General features: G+C 39.8%; 1 protein-coding gene and 1 pseudogene across 6 annotated transcripts in view; one reads left to right on the forward strand and one right to left on the reverse strand.

The window, feature by feature from the left end:
* uacab (uveal autoantigen with coiled-coil domains and ankyrin repeats b) overlaps nt 1-20,865 on the reverse strand; it is a 76,124-nt gene that overhangs the window by 22,488 nt on the left and 32,771 nt on the right. For all 6 annotated transcript variants that reach the window (XM_061815405.1, XM_061815410.1, XM_061815407.1 and 3 more), the window contains exons 4-10: nt 16,236-16,324; nt 13,060-13,124; nt 8,429-8,486; nt 8,175-8,245; nt 3,253-3,359; nt 2,572-2,753; nt 874-911 (exon numbers count right to left, since the gene is read on the reverse strand). In XM_061815405.1, the coding sequence (XP_061671389.1) occupies nt 874-911; nt 2,572-2,753; nt 3,253-3,359; nt 8,175-8,245; nt 8,429-8,486; nt 13,060-13,124; nt 16,236-16,324 (610 nt within the window). The remainder of the gene's footprint in view (nt 1-873; nt 912-2,571; nt 2,754-3,252; nt 3,360-8,174; nt 8,246-8,428; nt 8,487-13,059; nt 13,125-16,235; nt 16,325-20,865) is intronic.
* Nucleotides 5,869-5,987, forward strand: LOC133498711 (5S ribosomal RNA; annotated as a pseudogene).

A 20,865-nucleotide genomic window follows, 5' to 3' on the forward strand; every position in this document is an offset into this window, starting at 1 on the left:
ATATTCCATTTTAGCATTTTATTTGGAAGGGTATATACTTCCATTGTTTCACTTTGCTCTCACTTTGTTTGAAAATTTGACATGAGAGTGAAAAACTGAGACAAGTTTTGGATTCCAAACCCCAAAATGCATTAAAAAGTTATGTTTCCCAGTGTAATCAATAATTGTAAATATTTTCTGCATTCCAAATTATTTGAACCACATCATCGGGAGAAATTTTTTATATTCATGTTTTTTTTTTAAAGAAAAATATTCAGGCCTGTCCCACTTGGGGTCAAATTGGGGTGAATGTAGCTCACCACCTAAACAGTCCTGATATATGGGATACAAGTAGAATAAAATCAATGGTGAAAAAGCAAGTGGGGAAATATTGGATGTCATCAAGTGGCACGGTGGAGCAGCTGTAGAGCATTGGCCTCACAGTTCTGAAGGCCGGGGTTCAAATCCTGGCCCCACCTCTGTGCAGTTTGCATGTTCTCCCCCTGCCTCCATGGTACTCTTTGAGTACTCAGGTTTCCTCCCACATCCCAAAAACATGCATTATTTGGAGACTATAAATTGGCCCTAGGTATTATTCTGAGAGCGACGGTTGTCTCTCTCCATGTGCTCTGCGATTGCAACCAGTTAAGGGTGTACTCCGGCCTCCTGCCCGATGACAGCTGGGATTGGCTACAGCACTCTCGCGACCCTCGTTGCGGATAAGCGGCTCAGAAAATGGATGGATGTCATCCTTTTAGAAATGCTTGTACAAATGAAAAGCCTTTGAATTGTGTGAATTACACAAATTTAGGTAAATACAGGTATAAGTATTATAAAAGACGCATTACTGAGTTGTTAAATTTTTTTTTGACAATTCCTTGAATGCCACATTACCTGTCTCCTCCACTGTTCTACTTTTGCAGCCTCGTTTTCTATAAGAAAACAAACATACATGTATTTCAGAATTTGTTTTTAAGACAAAAGGAATGATGATCAATCAAAATCAATCAATCAAGTGGTAAACAAAATAAATCTGTGTTATAATGTCTGATCATTATTGAACAATCACAATATTCAGAGTTCGAAAGTCTCTGTTGTTGTACAAATTGGTGTTCGACCCAAAGAATCTGCATAAAAAATGCATCAGTTTTCGACCCAATTCTCTCTGTCCAAACACCAATCCAAAGCAAAACCCATGTTGTCCAGGTAGCAGACTCGAGCGGAGCGATGACGAACGCACACGAGGCGGTGCCAAGACGAGGGGCTACACACTTCGAGTCAAGCAGCCACTCATAGCCCACCAGTGCGCTCTCATCATGTGAGCACGCAACTTCACTAGTGCTTCTGAAGATTGTTTTTGGTTATTTTTCCACTATTTTCTTTGCCATGGGTCCAAAGAAAGACAGTGGTGCTACCAGCAGCAAAGGAAAAGGAAAGTTGCATGAATCATAGTGGATCTAACTACGGAAATGCAGTGCGTGTTTATTATAGCTCTTGCTGGCAAGCATTGTATGGCTAAGTCAACTATTTTAATTATCCTAAAGAATAAGAATGTAATAAAATGCAGCTAGTGTTGTCAAAGGAGTGACTATCATTACAAAACAAAGGCCACAGATAATAGAAGAAATGGAGAAGCTACTGGAGAATTACACAGTCAAATCATGTGAGGGACTGACTTCGACACGTTCTCCTTTCCTCTCGTGCCATCGCATCACCACCAAAAAGGTAAATAATACACATTCAAGTGCCTTTAAGTTTATGCAGTTTTTAGTTTAAATACAGGATTTACATGTTTTTATATAAATAGGAATTCAAATAGCCATTTACTATTTGGAGGTCGGGAACAGATTAAACTCACGTGAATTCCTATGAAAAAAAATGAAAATGTGCCATCGATCTAGATGACTCCAAGAGGAATCCACAAACTTTCAAGTACCTTTCCACAGTCTATTGTTCATATGCAAATATTTTCAGATCGCTGTTTTAGTATGCAAGTCTATTTTATGTTGAATAGAGATGGACAATTAATCTGATACCTGGTATACCTCTTAATGCAAGAAAACCTAAAATGAACAAAGAAATAACTTAAAATGGAGAAAAGTAAAAATAGAGTTGCAACACACTTGGGATTTCAAAACTCCATACTTTGTCTAGACTCTTGTTTCCAGACTTCATGGTAAAAAAAAAATTTAAATAAAAAATCCCTGATAATTGTACACCTGCAAGACCATTCAGATACTTATACGATGGTCAATAGCCAATGAAAATTATTAATGACTCTACAAATCCATAATTTCATCTGTTTTGTAGTCAAAATAGAAAGTTTTTCAAACACAAATTGATTTTTTTCGTTGCAACACTTGAGGGCTGAATGATGAAGAGTGATTTAAATCCCATAATTTTAAAAGCTGTTCAGTACTCTAGCAAATAGATTTTCTATTTTGACAATGTTAATTAATGTTAACATCCACTTGTATGATGATAAAATCTGGCATCCATGGTATTTGAACAGGGGTCTGTAGACTTTCTATAACACTGTCATGTCTTCGACATCAGTGCTGTGCCTCTGCATACATCAAATGACATTCTCACCTTTGCTGGCTTTTTCAAGGCTGCTTTTGACCAAAGTAACAAGCTCCTGGTTCTTGCTGAGGCGAGCGTAGTGGAAAGCATCATGACCTAAGCTGTCAACGTCCTTCACATCGGCACCACTCTTTAACAACACCTCCACTGCATCTTTGCAACCATACTCGCAACCGAGAATGAGTGCTGTTCTAAAATGGATTAAAAAAAAAAAACATCAATTAATTAGAAACTCTAAATTGCCCGTAGGCGTGATTGTGAGTGAGACTGTTTTCTGTTTCCATGTGCCCTGTGATTGGCTGACAACCAGTTCAGGGTGTACCCTGCCTAATGCCCATTGACATCTGGGATAGCCTACAGCACTCCCGTAACCCTTGTGAGGATAAGCAGCTAAGAAAATTGAATGGATGAAATTTCAGATGCCCCCCCACACACACGCACACGCGTGCAAACATAACAATATATATATCAGCTTTGTGATACCGAAGACAGCAGTAAAAATAATTAAATATGTGTTGATACATTGTTGCCTTACAAAGAAATCAGGACTCTTTTTCCTGTCATCAAGAGAAATTCTTTCTTGGCACAAAACACGAATGCATGAACAATTAACAAGAATTATTTGAAATGTCTGTACACTATTTGTTCACACTTTCACAATGTGTTCACACAGGCAACTCTGACGCCTACTTTTTTTGTTTGTCCCGCACAGCGATATCAGCCCCTCGCTCTACGAGCAGCTGGCAGATGCGTGGATGACACATTTGGGTTGCAAGCACCAGAGGAGTCCTTCCATCCTAAAGAATACAGACAAGGCACACAACCACAGATGCACACCCAACAAATGTTACATTAATGCATAGAAACAATATTCTTTGAATTTATTGCACAAAGAGCAATCAATTTGAGTATGTTATTTCAAGTGTACTATATTTCATGGCTTTGCACGGGTAAATATGTAGTGAGGTTACTTCCCCTGATACAGTACATGAAATTATTAAAGTCCCTCAAAACGTAAATCCTCATTTTGTTTCAAAATACAACACAAGTGCTGAAAACAAGCGAAGTCAAGACAGAACCATTTACAAAAACAACTAAAAAAAATACATCTTCCATTAAATACAATGTGTTTGATGTTTTTTGGGCTAATGTGACACTGCCATCTGCCCCCACACTCATTGTTGCGAGGCAATGGTGAACCGTATTGGATCCACTGGATCACAGCTCCTCCGAGTGCTTGCATTTTATGATTGTTAGCGTAGCATGATTGTTGGTACTGCACCGACGATCAGAAACAACTGCCCATGAGTTTGTTTATACTTAAAAAAAATGTCGACTACAATGAGTAGTTGTGCAGCTGCTTTTAAAAGAAATGTTTCATCAGTCCTGCGGATGATGCCGGCAACCCAGAAGTCGGGCCGCAGTTCGAAACAACGATAGCTCGCCTCAATGGCTTCAGGTGGGTATCAAAACAGAGCTCAAACTATGTAATACGATCGTCATGGAGACATTAAATAGTGCACACAATTGAAATGCTCGCTTTTTAAAAAATTTGCCCATTACACATGCACATTACAGATGCTACGGATTGGAGTCGAATGGAGGGGGAGACGTTGCACTGCGCAACCCACACTCTTGCAATTAAAAAAATATTTCAAGTCACCCATGATGAGTTCCATAGCGATGCACCAAATAGAGCTCCTATGGATGTTTATCGAATTGGAGATGAGTCATAATACTTCTTTTGAAGGCTTGGCCAAGGACATGTAATGTAGTGGATAAACTGCACTATGCACAAACGTTTATGGCCAAATATTTAATGCAGTGTTTAATAAACAATGTTAAAAAGTTTATATTTTTAAGACTGAAATATGTGTTAACAGTATAATTATTAATAATTATTAATTAATGTTGTGCCATCATTGAGCATTTATTTTAGTTGGTTGAGGGATTCTGTTCTGACAATTATAGGAACTGTCATGATCCTGCCGCTTCAGCACGAGCTGTGCGGGTGCCCGCGCGGCTGCGCTAATTGGGAGGCACACACCTGCGCCTCATGCGGGCTGATCATGCCCTGTGTATATATAGGACCCGGTGACGACTGGTCCGGCGCCAGTTCGTTGAGCTTTATGTCCCGTTCCAGCACTCTCGTATTCCTGACTGAACCTGTGCGTACCGACCTCCGTCCGTTCTCCGACCAACCCCGTAAGCCTGACTCCTTCGATACCTCTGCCTGCGTTGATTGTTCTCCCGTGTACCGACTCCTGCCTGTCCGCTCATCTGCACCGGACTGCCTGCTCGATCCCCGACCCCTGCATACAATAAACGTGTCTCTTCTTGAACTACCTTGCGTCTTCCGAGTTCCTGCATTTGGGTCCTACTCTCGTTCCGATGGGACGTGACAGGAACCACGACAAGCGTGTACTGTGGCCTGTCCGGAGATTATATTACTGCTACATCAGCACATGCATATTATTATTAATGATTGTTGTACGGACAGTTTTTTGAAAAACAATACAAGTACAAACCTTGAAAAACAATACAAGTACAAACCTAACAAAATATAAATATAGATCATTCCTGATATTCTGAGCATATGGGTAGCGGCAAATTGGTGGTGCGCATTGTTTATTGGTAGATGGGTTTTCCCGATTTTTTAGGTCAACTTTGGGGGGGCGCATTATACTTCAGGGTGCATAATACTCGAGAGATTACGGTAACTTGCAAAAAGATTTTTGTATTGTAAGACCAGGGAGCACTTCTGGTAAAATTGTGGTGCCTTCTGCAAAACTGAGATGAGCCTTATTGTTCTTTTTGCTCAGAATTGTTTTTGTCATGTAGCTCAGGTAATGTTTACTCTTAAGGTGGCATCATAAAGTTTGACTTTAATTGAGGTTGAGTCCACAATTCTTTGGCTGTTGTTGTGGGGTCTTTAAGGTGAGTCATCACTGTACTCTTGGGGTAATTTTGGTCAACCAGCTACTCCTAAAAGCTTCATCACTGTTTTAGGTTTTAACTGCATGGGGCTCATGGCTCTCACGTTGGTTCATCGGAGTCCTAAAGCTTTAGTAAATAGATTTATAACCTGGATCAGATTGACAGATCCCAATTGTCTCTGTTCCTGACCTATCTTTCCATCACTGCGTGATGTCTAGCTTTTGAGGATATTTTGGACTACTTCTTTTGTCAGGCAGTTCCTAGTTCAGGGATTTCTTGATTGAGAACAATTGTGGTAGTATCAGGCCTGGGTGTGGCTAGAGAAATTGAACTCGGGTGTGATAAACAACAGTTATATTTCAACAGGTGGCTTACGCCCATGCTAGCCTGAGAACGCCCGATCTCGTCAGATCTTGGAAACTAAGCGGGTTTGGCCCTGGTTAGTACTTGGATGGGAGACTGCCTGGGAATATTAGGTGCTGTAAGCTTCTCTCCCCGGCTAAATGCAGAGGGGTTGCATCAGCAAGGGCATCCAGCGTAAAAACTGTGCCAAACAAATAAGCATTCATATAAGATAACACAGATGTGGTGATTCCTAGTGGGACAAGCCAAAAGGAAAAAAAAGATATTTCAAGGGGGGGGGGATAACTATTTTTTTTCTTTTTTTACTCAGGGCCATGTACGTATGATTTTTTTTCTCTCTCAGGGCCATGTAGGTATGATTTTTTTCTCTCTCTAAATAAGTAGAAACCTTCATTTTGAAAATCCTTTTCTTTTTCTATGACCAATATTCACTCACATTCAAGCGTCACAAAAAAAATTAATAATCAGGAACAGGGCAAAAATGTTCACACAACTGTATAGAGTCCGTGCACTTACGTCACATAAGTCACCTATCAAAGAAAGCATTGTTCAATGCGAAATCTGTTGAGACGAAACAAAAATATGTCTTATAGCACAACGCCCAGAGTTTTGTCCGATACCGTTTAAGATTTAGAAGGTGATAATAAATGAAGGTACGTGGAAAAATTAGAGACAATTGGCATAAACGAGCCATACTTAATGACGACGTCGATTTTTTCCACCAATAAGAAAGTGCGCCGTTTACCCGCTTCCGCTTGTCTTGGACAACTGGATCTACACATGTATCTGGTGAGTAAGTCGTCAAGATTTACACAGAAGTGTTTGAAAGCGTATAAAAGTCTGGACGCATACAAATACTTCGTTGCTGGATCTGTTCTCAATCAATAATAAATCCCACATAGTGATGGAGCCACTCAGATTCAATACTAATACCAATATTTAAATAAATCACCCCTGGTTTAACACAAACTCGCATTTATTAACTATGATTGGAAAACAGTCATTTCCAACGTACACGGAAGCGTGTTGCGGCCACACGTTAAACTTCGGTAAGTCTCCGTGACAGACATTTTTTTTTTTTAAATATGCATTGTTCACAAATGAGTCCAATGCAAATTTAAAAAAAGAAAAGAAACTGCTGGGATAGGCTTCATTCCCCAGACACAGAAGCGTGTTCCGGCCACAAGTCAACCTACAGTGCATTGTGAAAAGTATTTAGCCCCCTTGAACTTTTCAACCTTTGGCCACATTTCAGACTTCAAACATAAAGATTTAAAATTAAAAAAAAATGTTTGTCTAGAACAAACAACAAGTGGGACACAATCGTGAAGTCGAACAAAATTTATTGAATACTTTAAACTTTTTTAACAAATAAAAAGTGTGGCGTGCAATATTATTTGGCCCCCTTGCATTAATACTTTGTAGCGCCACCTTTTGCTGCAATTACAGCTGTGAGTCGCTTGGGGTATGTCTCTATTAGTTTTGCACATCGAGAGACTGAAATTCTTGCCCATTCTTCCTTTAAAAACAGCTCGAGCTCTGTGAGGTTGGATGGAGAGTGTTTGTGAATACCAGTCTTGAGGTTTGCCCACAGATTCTCAATTGGATTCAGGTCAACGCATTGTTATCAAATGAGCCAACTTGGCATTATAAATACTTCTTGGTAATTTGAGATTGAGAAGAATAATTCCTACCTGAAATGAAGTGATCTCTACACAGTGTCTGTGTATTTAGTTGGGCACCATCCATCACATTTAATTGCCAAAATCCATTGATCTTTTCTCGTCTTTCCATCTGGTATTCTATAGAATGACCTCTTTGAATATCTGTCTCATCTGTTGTAACAACCAACAGCACAAGTCTCAGGCATTCTGAATATTCTTCTCCGGTTCAATGTCCCCCACACTGTCAAGCAGCTGTGTTTGACCAGCAATATGGCGCCGTGAAAATGGTGCCGTCACATGCACGAGCAGTATCTACAGTACCTAACCATGTGGTAGAAAACATCATAACTTCAAAACACCAGTCACCTTTAGACAGTGCATTTACTAGTCAGAAACTGACAAATTTAAATCAAAATGCAAATTCAATTTAATCTCACACAAACACCATTATTGAACAATTGCCACGTCAGCCTACGACACAGCCAGCAACCGGCATAACATTAGTGATGTCCCAAATCTTTGGGACATTTTTTTTTAAATCCTTAATCTTGACCCATAAAAAAGGGGGTAACAGGGAGGGATAAAGCAAAGGGAAAGGGTTAACGGGGGAAAATAGAGCCATTGTATCAAATGAAGTGAAAGCCTTACAAAATCACTGGCATTGACAGAAGCACCACTGTCGCAGAGAAGTTTCACACTGGATGAGCAGCCTGCCATGACTGTGGAGAAAATAAGAGCCATCCAGTCAACTTTACTACTAACTACTACACCAGTATCAGCTAAATAAACTTTACAATAAACATTCCTAATTAAGAGGCTTGTCTTGTAATGAGTGTTATATTGCCACCCTGAGAAGAGCTGAATTTATTTTGTAGTGTATAAAGGGATAATTAAACCCTTACCAGCATCATGTAGAGCTGTTCTTCCTTGTAGGTCTACATTTCCAACTGGACAGTTATGCTATAAAAGTAAAACAAAAGCAATAGAACTTCATCCTTTGCTTAAACACATTGGTGAAATGGTAATAATGAGCATCTTGTACAAATTCAGTGTAAAACTTTTTGTTTAACTAAAGAGGATTTATTGTAATGATACTTTCTCAAGAGGAAATTCAAATTATAATGTTGAGTTCCACATCTACAGAGAAGAAGATCACACAGCTAAGGGCTTGCAAGGAGAATTTTCAGAATGAGAGGGCACACAAATGGGGCTGCACCTCTTGAGCTGTGGGGGTTGGTGCCTTGCTCAAGAACAACTTGGAAAAGTGCAGGAAGCACACTAGAATCTCTACATTCGGAGCATACATACAGACTAAAACATATGCTACCATACACACTAACAATATAACCAGTGTTCAAGGGTACTTCATTGGACAAGTCACTCAACAATTGTGCACATAAGGTAGACTTTTAAGTGCATCTTATGGTTGAAAAGAAAAATCAATCATATTCATACAATATAAATATCATACATATTAACACTGCATTATTCAGGCATTTTTGTTATTCACGGGTGTGTTACCCCGCAATTAATAGGGGAACACTGTACAGTATTTTCAAACAGCTGGGTTATTCCCCTGTGGTTGCAGAGAATTTCCCAAAAGCATCTATTTTGAGTGTTTGGCAGTGAAATGTGAGGCAGGTAGCATGTAAAGTTAGGTCAAGAGGGACCATGATATTATGCCAAAGACATTTCAGTCAGCAACTTTAGTCGCCACAAAAAATAATGTTCCACTGTGGTGAAGAGGTCCTGCTATGTCAGCTATCAGGTCAGAAGTAGGCCTAATCCCAAATGCACTATAAAAATCCACTTCTCTCTGGTAACAAGGGCCAAAAATGAGCATCATGCTCAAATGACCATGTGTGTGTGTGTGTGGGGGGGGGGATATCCTACACGACAATGATGAAGTTAGACTGTGGTGGTTGAGAGCAAGATCGTTGGCATCAGGCTGCTATGTCTGGCACGTTGACTGCACCCAAAATGGACGGGAGGGCTGTAAGGCTTGTCAACACTAGAAATCAACAGCCATGACCTCTGTTAAATCACTGCCATGTGGGAAAGGTAGGTTTAGGAGGTAGAAGGTGGGGGGCCACATTTCTATGACTGAAAAATACTGCAGCCTCACTGGAACAAAATACAGTGCAGTGAAATCAAATTCATATTTTTGCAGCTTGGCCACTTTAATGTTTAAGTTCATCAAACACATGCAGACAAACAAATGTCAGACAAGTATAACCCAAGTTAACTAGAAATTCTGTTTTTCAAAGGTGATTATTAAGGGAAAAAAATAGTTACCTGACCCTTTGTGGAATAGTAATTCATCCCCTTCTTCAATCATAAATGAATGGTGGCTAATCACAATTTTTGGTTAATTTTCACTAGTATTAACTTGTCGGGCGTTTCCTCACTTCGATGACGTTTGCCTTGCACATTTCCGCAAGATTATTAAAAGCCGTCAAAGTCAAACATTCTTGGATTGGTACTTCAGGAAAGATTGAAAGTTAATGTTAATGTTTGTTTTGAATTTATAGTTTGCGAAATTTATTTTTAGAGGAATTAAGTTGTGTGCATGCCTCCGTCTCTGAAGATGCCACAATGCCTTTTTGCTCACCACGCACTGAACACCAAAGGTAAATGAACATAATTTTTTTTCATTCTTTACATCATGTACACTTTGAATGCTTACGTTAAATGTCAATGAACATAATTTGGTATTATTCTTTACATTATGTATACTTTGAATGCTTATTTTTGGTAGTGGGGGGAGGGGTCCGGGCCTTGGAACATATTAGGCTATTTACATGCAAAATTAGTTTCTAATTTCAAAGGTTTCACGTGACGAAACGACTTCCAGAATGGATTAATTTCGTAAGTTGAGGCACCACCGTAGTGGGTAAATTCAGTTATTTAACCACAATTAAAAAATAAAATAAAATAAAATGTTTATGTGCGAATTCTGATGTTGCTGCATGTGTGTGTCAGGCGGGAGTGTGTGTGCGTCTGTGTCCATGGACAGTCAATACGAAACATCATCTCCAATTTATTGGAGGCTGTTTACTAAAGTCAGATATGCAGAATGTGAAATATCAATGTTTGGGCAGACAGTGCCAGACAAATACTACATTATATGAAACCAGTTGTTTTGTTCATCTAAATTTAAAGAAGAGTAGTGCCCTGTTTCCTTCATGGTAACGACGACCTTCCCAAAATGGTTACCACTTAGGCACGACAATCAGTTGAGCTAGCTTATCTAGTGTTAATACCTATGCTCAGGAAGGCCAACAGAAGAAGTGTATGGTCATGTGACTTAGTCATTTGATTGGTGAACTAGACTTAAAGTACCACTGACAGCCAAATATACATTCTAAAATAGATATTGTTATGAAAACTACATATAATATTATTCACTTCAATGTCTATACGAAAAAAAAATGACAGGAGAGCGTGTCATTAATGCCCAAAGTTGCTGAAGTCTCACTCGACATCCCATTGGTGGCCATATTGCCTGCAATGTCATTTGCAGACGTCACACTGGTAATGTTGCCACTAAAAACAAGCTGTGCCACCTCCTATGGGAGATGAAAAAGAGAGATTTTTCTGATGCCCCTTTTGAGACTGAAGGTCATTTTAAAGAAGAGAACATCTCCAAAATCGATTGAAGTGACGGGTGCAATATTACACTATCGTTTCAAGCCATATTTGGATGATATGCGGATAGCTTCTACCTAACAACAGACTCCCCGACAGACAGACGAGAAACCAGATGAAATATTCAAAATGACATGCCTGTAATTGTACTATTTCCGAGCTCTTTTACAAGTCTTGTGTATGTTCCGTACTGGGCTGGGACATAACTACTTCAGGGGTGCCCAGACACTGGTGGCCAGTGGGGTGGGAGGAGCTTCTTTCTCCTCCCTGCACGCAGCCAAATCACCTCCCTGCCCGATCCACCTCCGGGCCGGGGTTACCCCGCCCGGTCCACCTCTGCGTTGGGGCTAACGCCGGGGAACAACAACAATGCTGGCCCCCGCACATCGACACATTTAGCAGTTATTATGAAGTTATTATGACGCGGCTCTTTTGTTACATTCTGAGAGAAGGATTATGTCATCGGACGCAGACAGAGCTTTTGATTATTGCTGCTTTTAGAGAAGTTGTTTTTTGGACAAGTTTGGTGACTGTACATACGTCTAGTTACCTAGCTAGCTCGTGTTACACGCTACTAAACTGTCTTTGTACTTCTAGTTTGTTATGGTTTTGTGTTGTATCATGTTCTGTGTGATTAAATTCTCTTAATTGCAATACAAGTGCTTTGTTATATGTTGTCAGTTTGACCAAGGGAATTTATTCTAAATGATCACGTATCATATGCTATAAACTGTGAGACAAATTAGTTCCCCCAACTATTATTTTTTGTAATAGCTCTATACACACCTCCCTGTCATTTAGAACCCACAAAGCACTCGTCCTTTACACCTGTGCAATACATTTTTAATGACGAACCGGGTGTTTTGGAAAAGTGTGAAGAGTGAATCCATCCTCCCGAATGCTCGAGCAAAATCCAGCAAGACAACGAGCCAGCATTTTGCCGAACACGCTGAAAAAAATCTAGTAATTTCTCGCCGATACTATAGGTATAAACCACTCAACACCGTTACTGCAAAAAACGTCACTTCCAAGTTCTTCCTCAACACAAAATCACAGAGAGACTTTTCCTGGCAGGAGAGGAAAAAATGATATACGGCAACATTCTGACTTGCTATGAAAAAACAGACAGGTCCATTCCGGATGATTATTTTTGGTTAAAAACATACTAAATTTTATGTTTTAGGTGTGAGTAGCCCTTTAAACATCATTTGTGGTTAAATTGGATTTGCGTAAACAGCATCCAATGCAGAAGTCGGAGTAGTGGGCTCGTGCACAAAATAGTTTAAAAAATAACCAATAATTAATAAATGCATCAAGCAGCATTTAGATCATTGTAATGGAGTAAAAGTAGCGTTAATTCTTAACAGCAGAAGCGGCAAAGTGTATTTTTCTGGTCTCGTCAACTCCTGTGTCAAATCCAAAGAAGGTCCCAAGCGCTTAGCCGAAACCTCAGGCCAGAGCGCTCACATATTAATCCACCACAGACTAAAATTCATGTGTATGTGGATGGTGGATGTGTGGAATGGATGAAGCGGCTAGCATTCAAAGAGTAAGAAATGGCAACGGCGACCCCGCCCCCTTACTTGTAGCAATTAAAATCAATAATATCTTGATAATTTGGGGAAAGATACTGTGGCTCGTTTTGAAGATTTTATCGTCGTGATGGGCCTCTACGTATCGTTAATTATTAGCAATAACTCTGGGCTCTGGCAGTATCAGTCAAAATCTTAAGGGTCGTGTGGTGATCATTTTGGATTGTGTAGTTGGACCTATTTAAGTGACTTAGTGAGAGAACGTCAATTGGAAAAGGAGTGGGCTGTCAAAAAAACTTATTTTGCAAAAAGATTATAGAGATGAGGACAGAAGAATACCAAATTCATACTACCTGAAGGAGTTTTTGCACACACAGCGAATGTCCATTTCTGGAAGCCAGATGAAGAGCATTTTTACCTAAAAGTGTGAAATCAGAGAAAGGGAAACAATGTTAAACCATCAGGAAAAGTAGAAATAGTAGTAGTAGAAATACCCTTAAAATATTTTCAAAGCTGCAGTCATTTCTTTAATTCACAGTTATACAGTGGAACCCCGGGTTACAAGCGACCGTCTATAGACAATTTGGGTTGTGTACATTGTTTTCAAATAAAACATACCTGTAATTATGCATTATTTTCAGTTAGTGAACAGTCTTAGTATGGACAAATATTGCACTTCCACACGCGCTGCAAAACATTAATTCACTATGAATAACGCTGACTGGAAGCTGAAAGGCAGTTATCTGCTCCAAGGTGGAAATCTGTTGTAGACTAATAGTATTGTCCCGTCCCGCTTGCTGATGACAGTATGAGCAAAGCAATGTAGAGCGAAGACGAGATAGACACGCCTCTTATGTTTAGCCTCGATAATAACGGCGAAAGTAAATAAGTAAAAAAAGAAATGCTGTTATTTTAAGATGGAAACACTGTCAGAGTATGTGCAAATTGGAGAAAAAGTGGTGAAACTGGACGAGATTTTCTCTTCATCGAGGAAGAAAGGTCTGCTCTGAAAAAGGTTTTAAAGTCAAAGTAGAAATCGAGTTTAAGGAATAAAATGTGTGGACAGAATCGAAGCTGGACTACCTCAAGCGTAACATTCAGCACAAGTCATTTGAAAGCAGTTCCAGGGTTCATACTCAGTCTGACCAAAAAAATTTAGGGGCTTTTTAGGGGCATTCTTAGGGGCTGACACGAAAAATTTAGGGCTGACACGGAAAAAATTTAGGGCCGGCACGAAAAATTTAGGGCCATCGTGGGAAATCAAGAGTAAGCAAAAAAAGGGATTAGGGATTGCAACCGGTTACAAATAACCGGTTATAACCGGTTTTCGTTTTTTTAAAACCGAAACCATAATCGGACTTTCGAAATCGGTTAAAATTTCCACTCATTTCTTCCGGTTCCGGTACTCCACATTGCCCTATTTTTTCAACATCATTTCCACTTTTTTCAAGTTTCGCTGTTACAGTAAATTTGACTCAAAAGAACATTCAGTTAAATCAAAGAAACATCAAACATGGCATCGAGGAAACGCTCGGTATACTTTCATGCCCTTTCTGAAAGTCCGAAAGAAGAATGTCAACATTAAAACATTTTTACAAAAAAATAACAAAAATGTAACTTACACGAGTGCGTTGTTGAAAGCCACATTCAACAAGCTTGTTTGTCAATATTGTATACAAACTACCCCATTACCGCGGAGCAAATTAACGATCGATGGTGTAGCGCTGGAGAAAAGGAGTCGGAGGCGGAGTGTCGGACACAGGAACAAAACTTGTTTTATTGGCAGACATCAAAACACTACTCGCATAACGGGGGGAACTCTGTGAACTCGTCACTCCGGAAGAGCAACAACAAAAACAGTCGGTGCGGAACCCTCCACCCCAACTCGAGGTCCTGCGGGTGAATTATGTAAACACCACAATGGTACCGGTTTTAAAACCGGTTAATCGTTTTTTTGGTATAGCTGTTCGGTTAAAACGGTTATGAAAGTAAGCGTTTTTTTGCGATCCCTAGTGCACATGCACTGCTAGTACCACTGCCTGAAGTTGCTGCTTCACGATCTTGATATTTTAGAAACAGATTCATACCAACGGAAGATGAGAGTCTTCGCCAAATCAGCGTGTCTCCTGTTTTTTGGATCTCGACGAACCCAGCTCCCAAACTCCTTACTTTCAACCCAAGCTTCTTGAAAAATGCACTTCCCCGTGATACAAGTTGGATCGATGAAAGAACTACGCTACGTCGTAACGAAGACGAAGTGAAATGCCTACTCACGGAAACAAACAATGGAATATTGACAAGATGGCGACTAGTTGTCAACACGGTGACTTCCGTTGACAATTTCCAGCTGATTTGGACTCCAGACGGATCGCTATTTTTTTTTACATAAAAGATTAAGTTATTTTTTAGGGAGAATTTTGGCAGTAGAGGTCCTCCCTTTGATATTTTTTTAATTTAAGGCCTTTTTAGGGGCTTGACCGGTTTTCGCGGATTTTAAGGACTTTTAGGAGCCCCTAAATGAACCTTCGAAAATTTAGGTGTTTTTAGGGACTTTTAGGGCCGCGTGCGAACCCTGCAGTTAGAATTGTACGCAGATATAAGATGGGAATTGAGATAGGTACTTTGTTGGGGGAGAACGCCAAAGACAGAAAAGGAACGAGCTGACAATGGTAAACAAATTGAACCCAAAGAAAGTTAAAGTTCTTATCGATAAAATTCTCCTACCCATTAACAGGAATGCATCCCTGCTGTCAGTTCAACAAATTCACAATCATGTGGCTAAGTAGTATACAAGAAAGTTGAGATAGCTAAAGTTATGTGTTAGATTTTTTTTTAATTCAATCAATCAAATAGTGCAGGATTAGACTGTGCGTAGAGTTAAAATTCCACCTTGGCACACCCTCATCAAGGATAAAACCAAAGATACAGTGCACAAATGATAGCTTTGTATTTTAAATAAGAAAGAACCTAATAATTTCAGAACCCAAAGTTCTGCTGTAATGTGTTTAATCGAAATAAAATGTAAAATAAGAGCAGACCTTCCCCTTGTCAATTTGGTGTTGCATGATGTGAAATGGAGGAAAATAAGGAGAGGAACCTTTATGAGTTTTAGTAATATTTTGGAGCGCTATACTCCATGCTTGTTTGTTTGTGAACTGTCACAGTAGATAACTGAGAAGGTTGAAAGTGAAAAAAAGTTTTATGATATACTGGAGTCACTAAAGAGCCAGTACAGGATCAAGAGGGTCACATTAACCCTCTGGAAAGCCGACATACACATCAGTCCAGAAGAGGTCCTGGACTGAATGCCACGCAGTACAACAGCAATTGACCCCCTTGGCAGATTGTGAACGTCGAGGGAGTCTAGTAAAAGTTTAGTAATATACTATGTAATGAGACAGATCTTTGTAATGAATTGTAAAATATCGCACATCTCAAAGGTGCAAACCAAATGATTCTTTAGCTGTCCGTCAGTTACAAAAAAAACTGCACAGAAGTAGTGTAACGGTCTCACTGAGCAAGGACTCACCAGTGGCATCAGTTGCAGTGACATCAGCACTGTGTGACAGGATGAGATTGAGACAGTCCAAGTGTCCTCGTGTTGCAGCCAGATGAAACCTTGGAGATATAGGAAGATATGATCTCTCACAAAGCCATGGAAACAAGGAAGAAGACCTGACAACTGTCATTTTCAATGTGTGAAGTACAATCTGTACATTGTCCTTTAGTTTATCTGTAACACTTATTGTTTTCAATTGTTCGCATTTTGTGGAAAAAATATTGTGGTAGATTACAAGATTCCAAAATAATACTGAGGCCATTTTATTGGAAAATCCACAAGTCTTTCATGTCTTTCTTCATCACTTTGGTTTGTAAAGATTTGTGACCCTCGACAAATTATTGAACCCACCAAAGTGAACACTGGCCTCTCTGCAAAGCATTGGTTTGTGTGTAAACTGACCTCAGTCCGTAAGACATCTCGTCACATGAATCTGTTTATACACTATCCCCAAGGTATCTGCCAAGGCGACAGCATGACTGTCACCTCAACACCCATGTGAGTATTAAAAGCAGTGATGATGGTCGACATAGGGTAGTTCTTGGGGGAGTACTGGAGGGTCCCCACCTCACAGTAAATACCTCAGAAGCAAAAACTAGTTTGGGGAGGAGGGATCGGAGTCATTTGACTCCTCAGAAGAATGTTAAGAGTGCTGCTTAGAATGTTAATAACTGTACATAAAGATATATATAAAAGTTTAAAACGGATGGATGATCCTATCCAGCAACCCTCCCACGTAAAAAGGCTAAAAATAATTCTGGGATTCAAAACTGCGTAATATTCAGTAGTTATTTCATCATCCCAATTGCTATTTGGGCATCTTTAAGCTTGACAGTGTATATGATATGGTGACTATTTTTAGATTGTGGACAGAGGCGGGTTTAAACAGACTAAAAACTGTACCTAAACCGGTCTTAAGGTCTAAGAACCTCCTTCGCTTACACGGTATGGACATAAACATAGAACATGTCTAATGGGTACTACGTTTAATTATTTAACCCCGATATTACCTTCACATGGTTCCCACAAAGCTCTGATTTATCAAATGTCAAAAAAATGTATTGAGAGGGGACAAAAGTAGAACTAATTGGATAAACATGCAATGCTCAGTAACCTTAACTACTAAAATGTTGCTCCCCCAAGCAAAAAGTGCTGTGAAAACATATTTGCCCCCACTACTGATTTCTTTTTTTTTCTTGCATATCACACACCAAAGTTTCAAATCATCAAACCAAATTTAATATCACTCAGAGACAACCCAATACAAATACAAAATGCAGTTTTCAAATGAAAATTCAATTTATTAAGGAAAAAAAAAATCAAAAGCTTTCTGACCCTCTGTGAGAAAGTAATTGAAATCCATCATGGAAAAGGTTACAAAGCAATTTCCAAGGCTTTGGGGCTCCAGCGAACCACAGTCAGAGTAATTATCCACAAATGGAGAAAACTGAGGACAGTGGCAAACCCACCCAGTAGTGGATATCCAACTAAAATTACTCTAAGAGTGCGACGACGACTCATTCAGGAGCTCACAAAAGAACCTCAAACAACATCTGAAGACCTGCAGGCCTCGTTGGCCTCAGTTAAGGTCAGTATTGATGACTCTACCATAAGAAAGACACCATATTATAGGTATTATTATACGTTATTTTTAACTATTAAATATCATGGCTAAAACACTGAAACGGTCAACTCATAATGCCTCTTTGATCAACTCATGTTTTGTTCAGTCTCTGCATTTGACACCTTTGCGTAGTAAGCCTCTTACAAGTGTGGCATATATGTTGTTAAGGTAGGACCACATTACGTACGTTATGTACCTCTCCCTACCTTTAAAAAGTAGGCAGTGAGGCAATCAGCAAATGCCGGTGAGATGTAAAAAAAATAAATAAATAAAGGCTTGCAGTTCCGATTTCCCAACTGACTCGAAAAAATTCCCGCCAACCCTAACAGTTTCACACCACGTAATAAATATGTAAGGGGCGTGGTTCTCCAAGGCCACGCGCACGCACTCGCAGTAGCATCGTTACGTCGGGTGTTTGACACCAGCCGCGGCGGGGGACGGCGTGGCCGTGTGCCAGTTCCTCGTGGATACTGATTACATTGTGCATTTAAGCCTTGTTTTTCATGCCACTTGTTGCCAGATCGTTGTGAGTACGTATACGCATGTGTTCATGAGTGTGAGTTAGTGTAACTGCACCATATGAAGTCAAGTTACGTTTTCATGTTTTTCAATGTCCGATTTTTAACATATTTGTTGGACCAAACCTTCATAAATTTTGATTTTGTTATGCACGAGAGAGTCTGGATCAACGAGAACTGAAAAGGAAAATGGCAGCACCAAGTGCTGGAGACGGAGTAAAAATATATTTGCAAAAAAAAAAAAAAAAAAACCTACCGACCCTAGTTGTAATGTAGGAAAATGTAGGAAATCGGACCACATTTTTTTTTCGTCTGGGATGAGTGACATCAGCCAGGTGTGTCGAAAATTGTCAAAACGAGTCAGCCGTCGCCGGACCGTTACCTAAATCCATATGTAATATATAACATGATGATTCACCTTCACAGACCACTGGACTTCATACACCCTCTGAAACACGTAAGAGGAAAAGTGTTTAAGTCCACCAAGAAATGCACTCTGTTTGCACGCAGGGCCAGATATTTCAAAGAACGCCTACAATCTAGGGTTGCTCCACCCATCGTGCGTATCTGGCATGAGGGGAGGGAAATGACAGATTTTAGTGCACCTGCACACTTTTCTGACTCAACTACACTGGCTGAATATGGCCTCGAGTCTTTAATTCGATGTTAACTTCAATGACTACACTGGCATATATTCAAATGAAAAAATAACTGACTGCTAATCCTCAGTAATAAGGGGGCCACTGGGATTTAGGTATGAGGTTGAATGAGTGAGCATCTCAAGTGCTGTCAAAACCGATATTAGCAGCATGAGATCAAATCTGCACCTTTTAAAGCGGGTGTGGGAAATTAGCCAGCTAACGCCATGGTAGGCATTAATTTCCTGTATTATTTATTAGTAATAATAATAATTATTATTATTAATGTATTATTTATTTAGCCATTTTTTTAACTAGACGACTTCAAATACTTGGAGTCAACAATACGGCGCAATGGAGAGTGTGGTAAGAAAGTGTAGAAACGAGTCCAAGCGGGGTGGAACAGTGGCGGAAGGTGTCTGGTGTTCTATGTGACAGAAGAGTATCTGCCAGGATGTAGGGCAAAGTTTATAAAACAGTAGTGAGGCCGGCCATGATGTACGGATTAGAGACGATGGCTCTGAAGATACAACAGGAAGTGGAACTGGAGGGGGCAGAAATGAAGATGCTGAGGTTCTCGCTTGGTGTGAACAGGTTGGATAGGATTAGAATTTAACTCATTAGAGGGACAGCCAAAGGTGGATATTTTGGAGACAAGGTTAGAGAACGCAGACTTTGATGGTTTGGACATGTTCAGTGGCGAAAGAGTGAGTATGTTAGTAGAAGGGTGCTGAGGATGGAGCTGCCAGGCAAAAGAGCAAGAGGAAGACCAAAGAAAAGATTGATGGAAGCTGTGAGGGAGGACATGAGGACAGTAGGTGTTAGAGAGAAAGATGCAGAGATGGGCTAAGATGAAAAAAGATGACATGCTGTGGCGACCCCTAACGGGAAAAGCCAAAACAAAAAGAATAAGAAGATTTAACTGGACAACTAAATTCACTACTTCTACACAATGCTAACCCTGCACTATGAAAATTTAATTGATAGGATAGCAATTTGTAATTAGTTTCCCACCCAGAAAAGTCATTATTAACGACCAGTCACCATTCTACATTCTTTCCTGGCTTTTGCAGCAGCCAGAATGCCATAGACATGTATGTTTGTGTGTGGCATACTGATCTAAATATAGAGTTGCTGAGTAGCAGTTTTGTTTTTATATTGGGGGGCAGACCAAGAAACAGGATGATATCTTCTCTTAGATGTTAATCCAGCAGCCAAGGTAGTCCCAATGAATTCCAGCACATTACAAGGAGAAATTTAACAAAAACATACTACTGTAAAGATTGCGGTGTTTTGTGGAATCGTGCTGGAAAATCATTTTGCATGGACAGATGGAAAGTGTTTTAGGATTAGCAGTCCTAAAGTGATAAACTATTTAAGTGTTTTTCACAATATACGTGAAAAAGGCCAGGGATTGCCATATTTTCTGGATGAAATTGATTTCGTTCCATTGCATGAAACATGGAGCTGAAGTTCTTCTGGCTTTCTTTGCAGAAAACTGGAAGTCTGCTAAAAAAAAAAAGTAACCATGTAAAGTATGGTCATTCACAATGTCAACAGATCCCAATAATAGATTCCATCTGAGTCAAAACCTCTGTCTGACTTGATGTAGTGAACACCACAACACATTCAAATCTGAATTTCTGGCCAGTCATTTCCTGTGAGAACTATCTAAACAGCCCATGGTCCGTGTGGTCCAGCCTCAAGAGGCCACAAATATTCTTTAGAGCAACTCTTAGACTGACCTCAAGAGGCAAATGGCCATTTAAAGGGACGTGTTGGATATATATGACACGATGTACTAGAGTTCAACAGTAATG

The sequence above is a fragment of the Syngnathoides biaculeatus genome, chromosome 3 (assembly GCF_019802595.1).
Source record: "Syngnathoides biaculeatus isolate LvHL_M chromosome 3, ASM1980259v1, whole genome shotgun sequence".
NCBI lineage: Eukaryota > Metazoa > Chordata > Actinopteri > Syngnathiformes > Syngnathidae > Syngnathoides > Syngnathoides biaculeatus.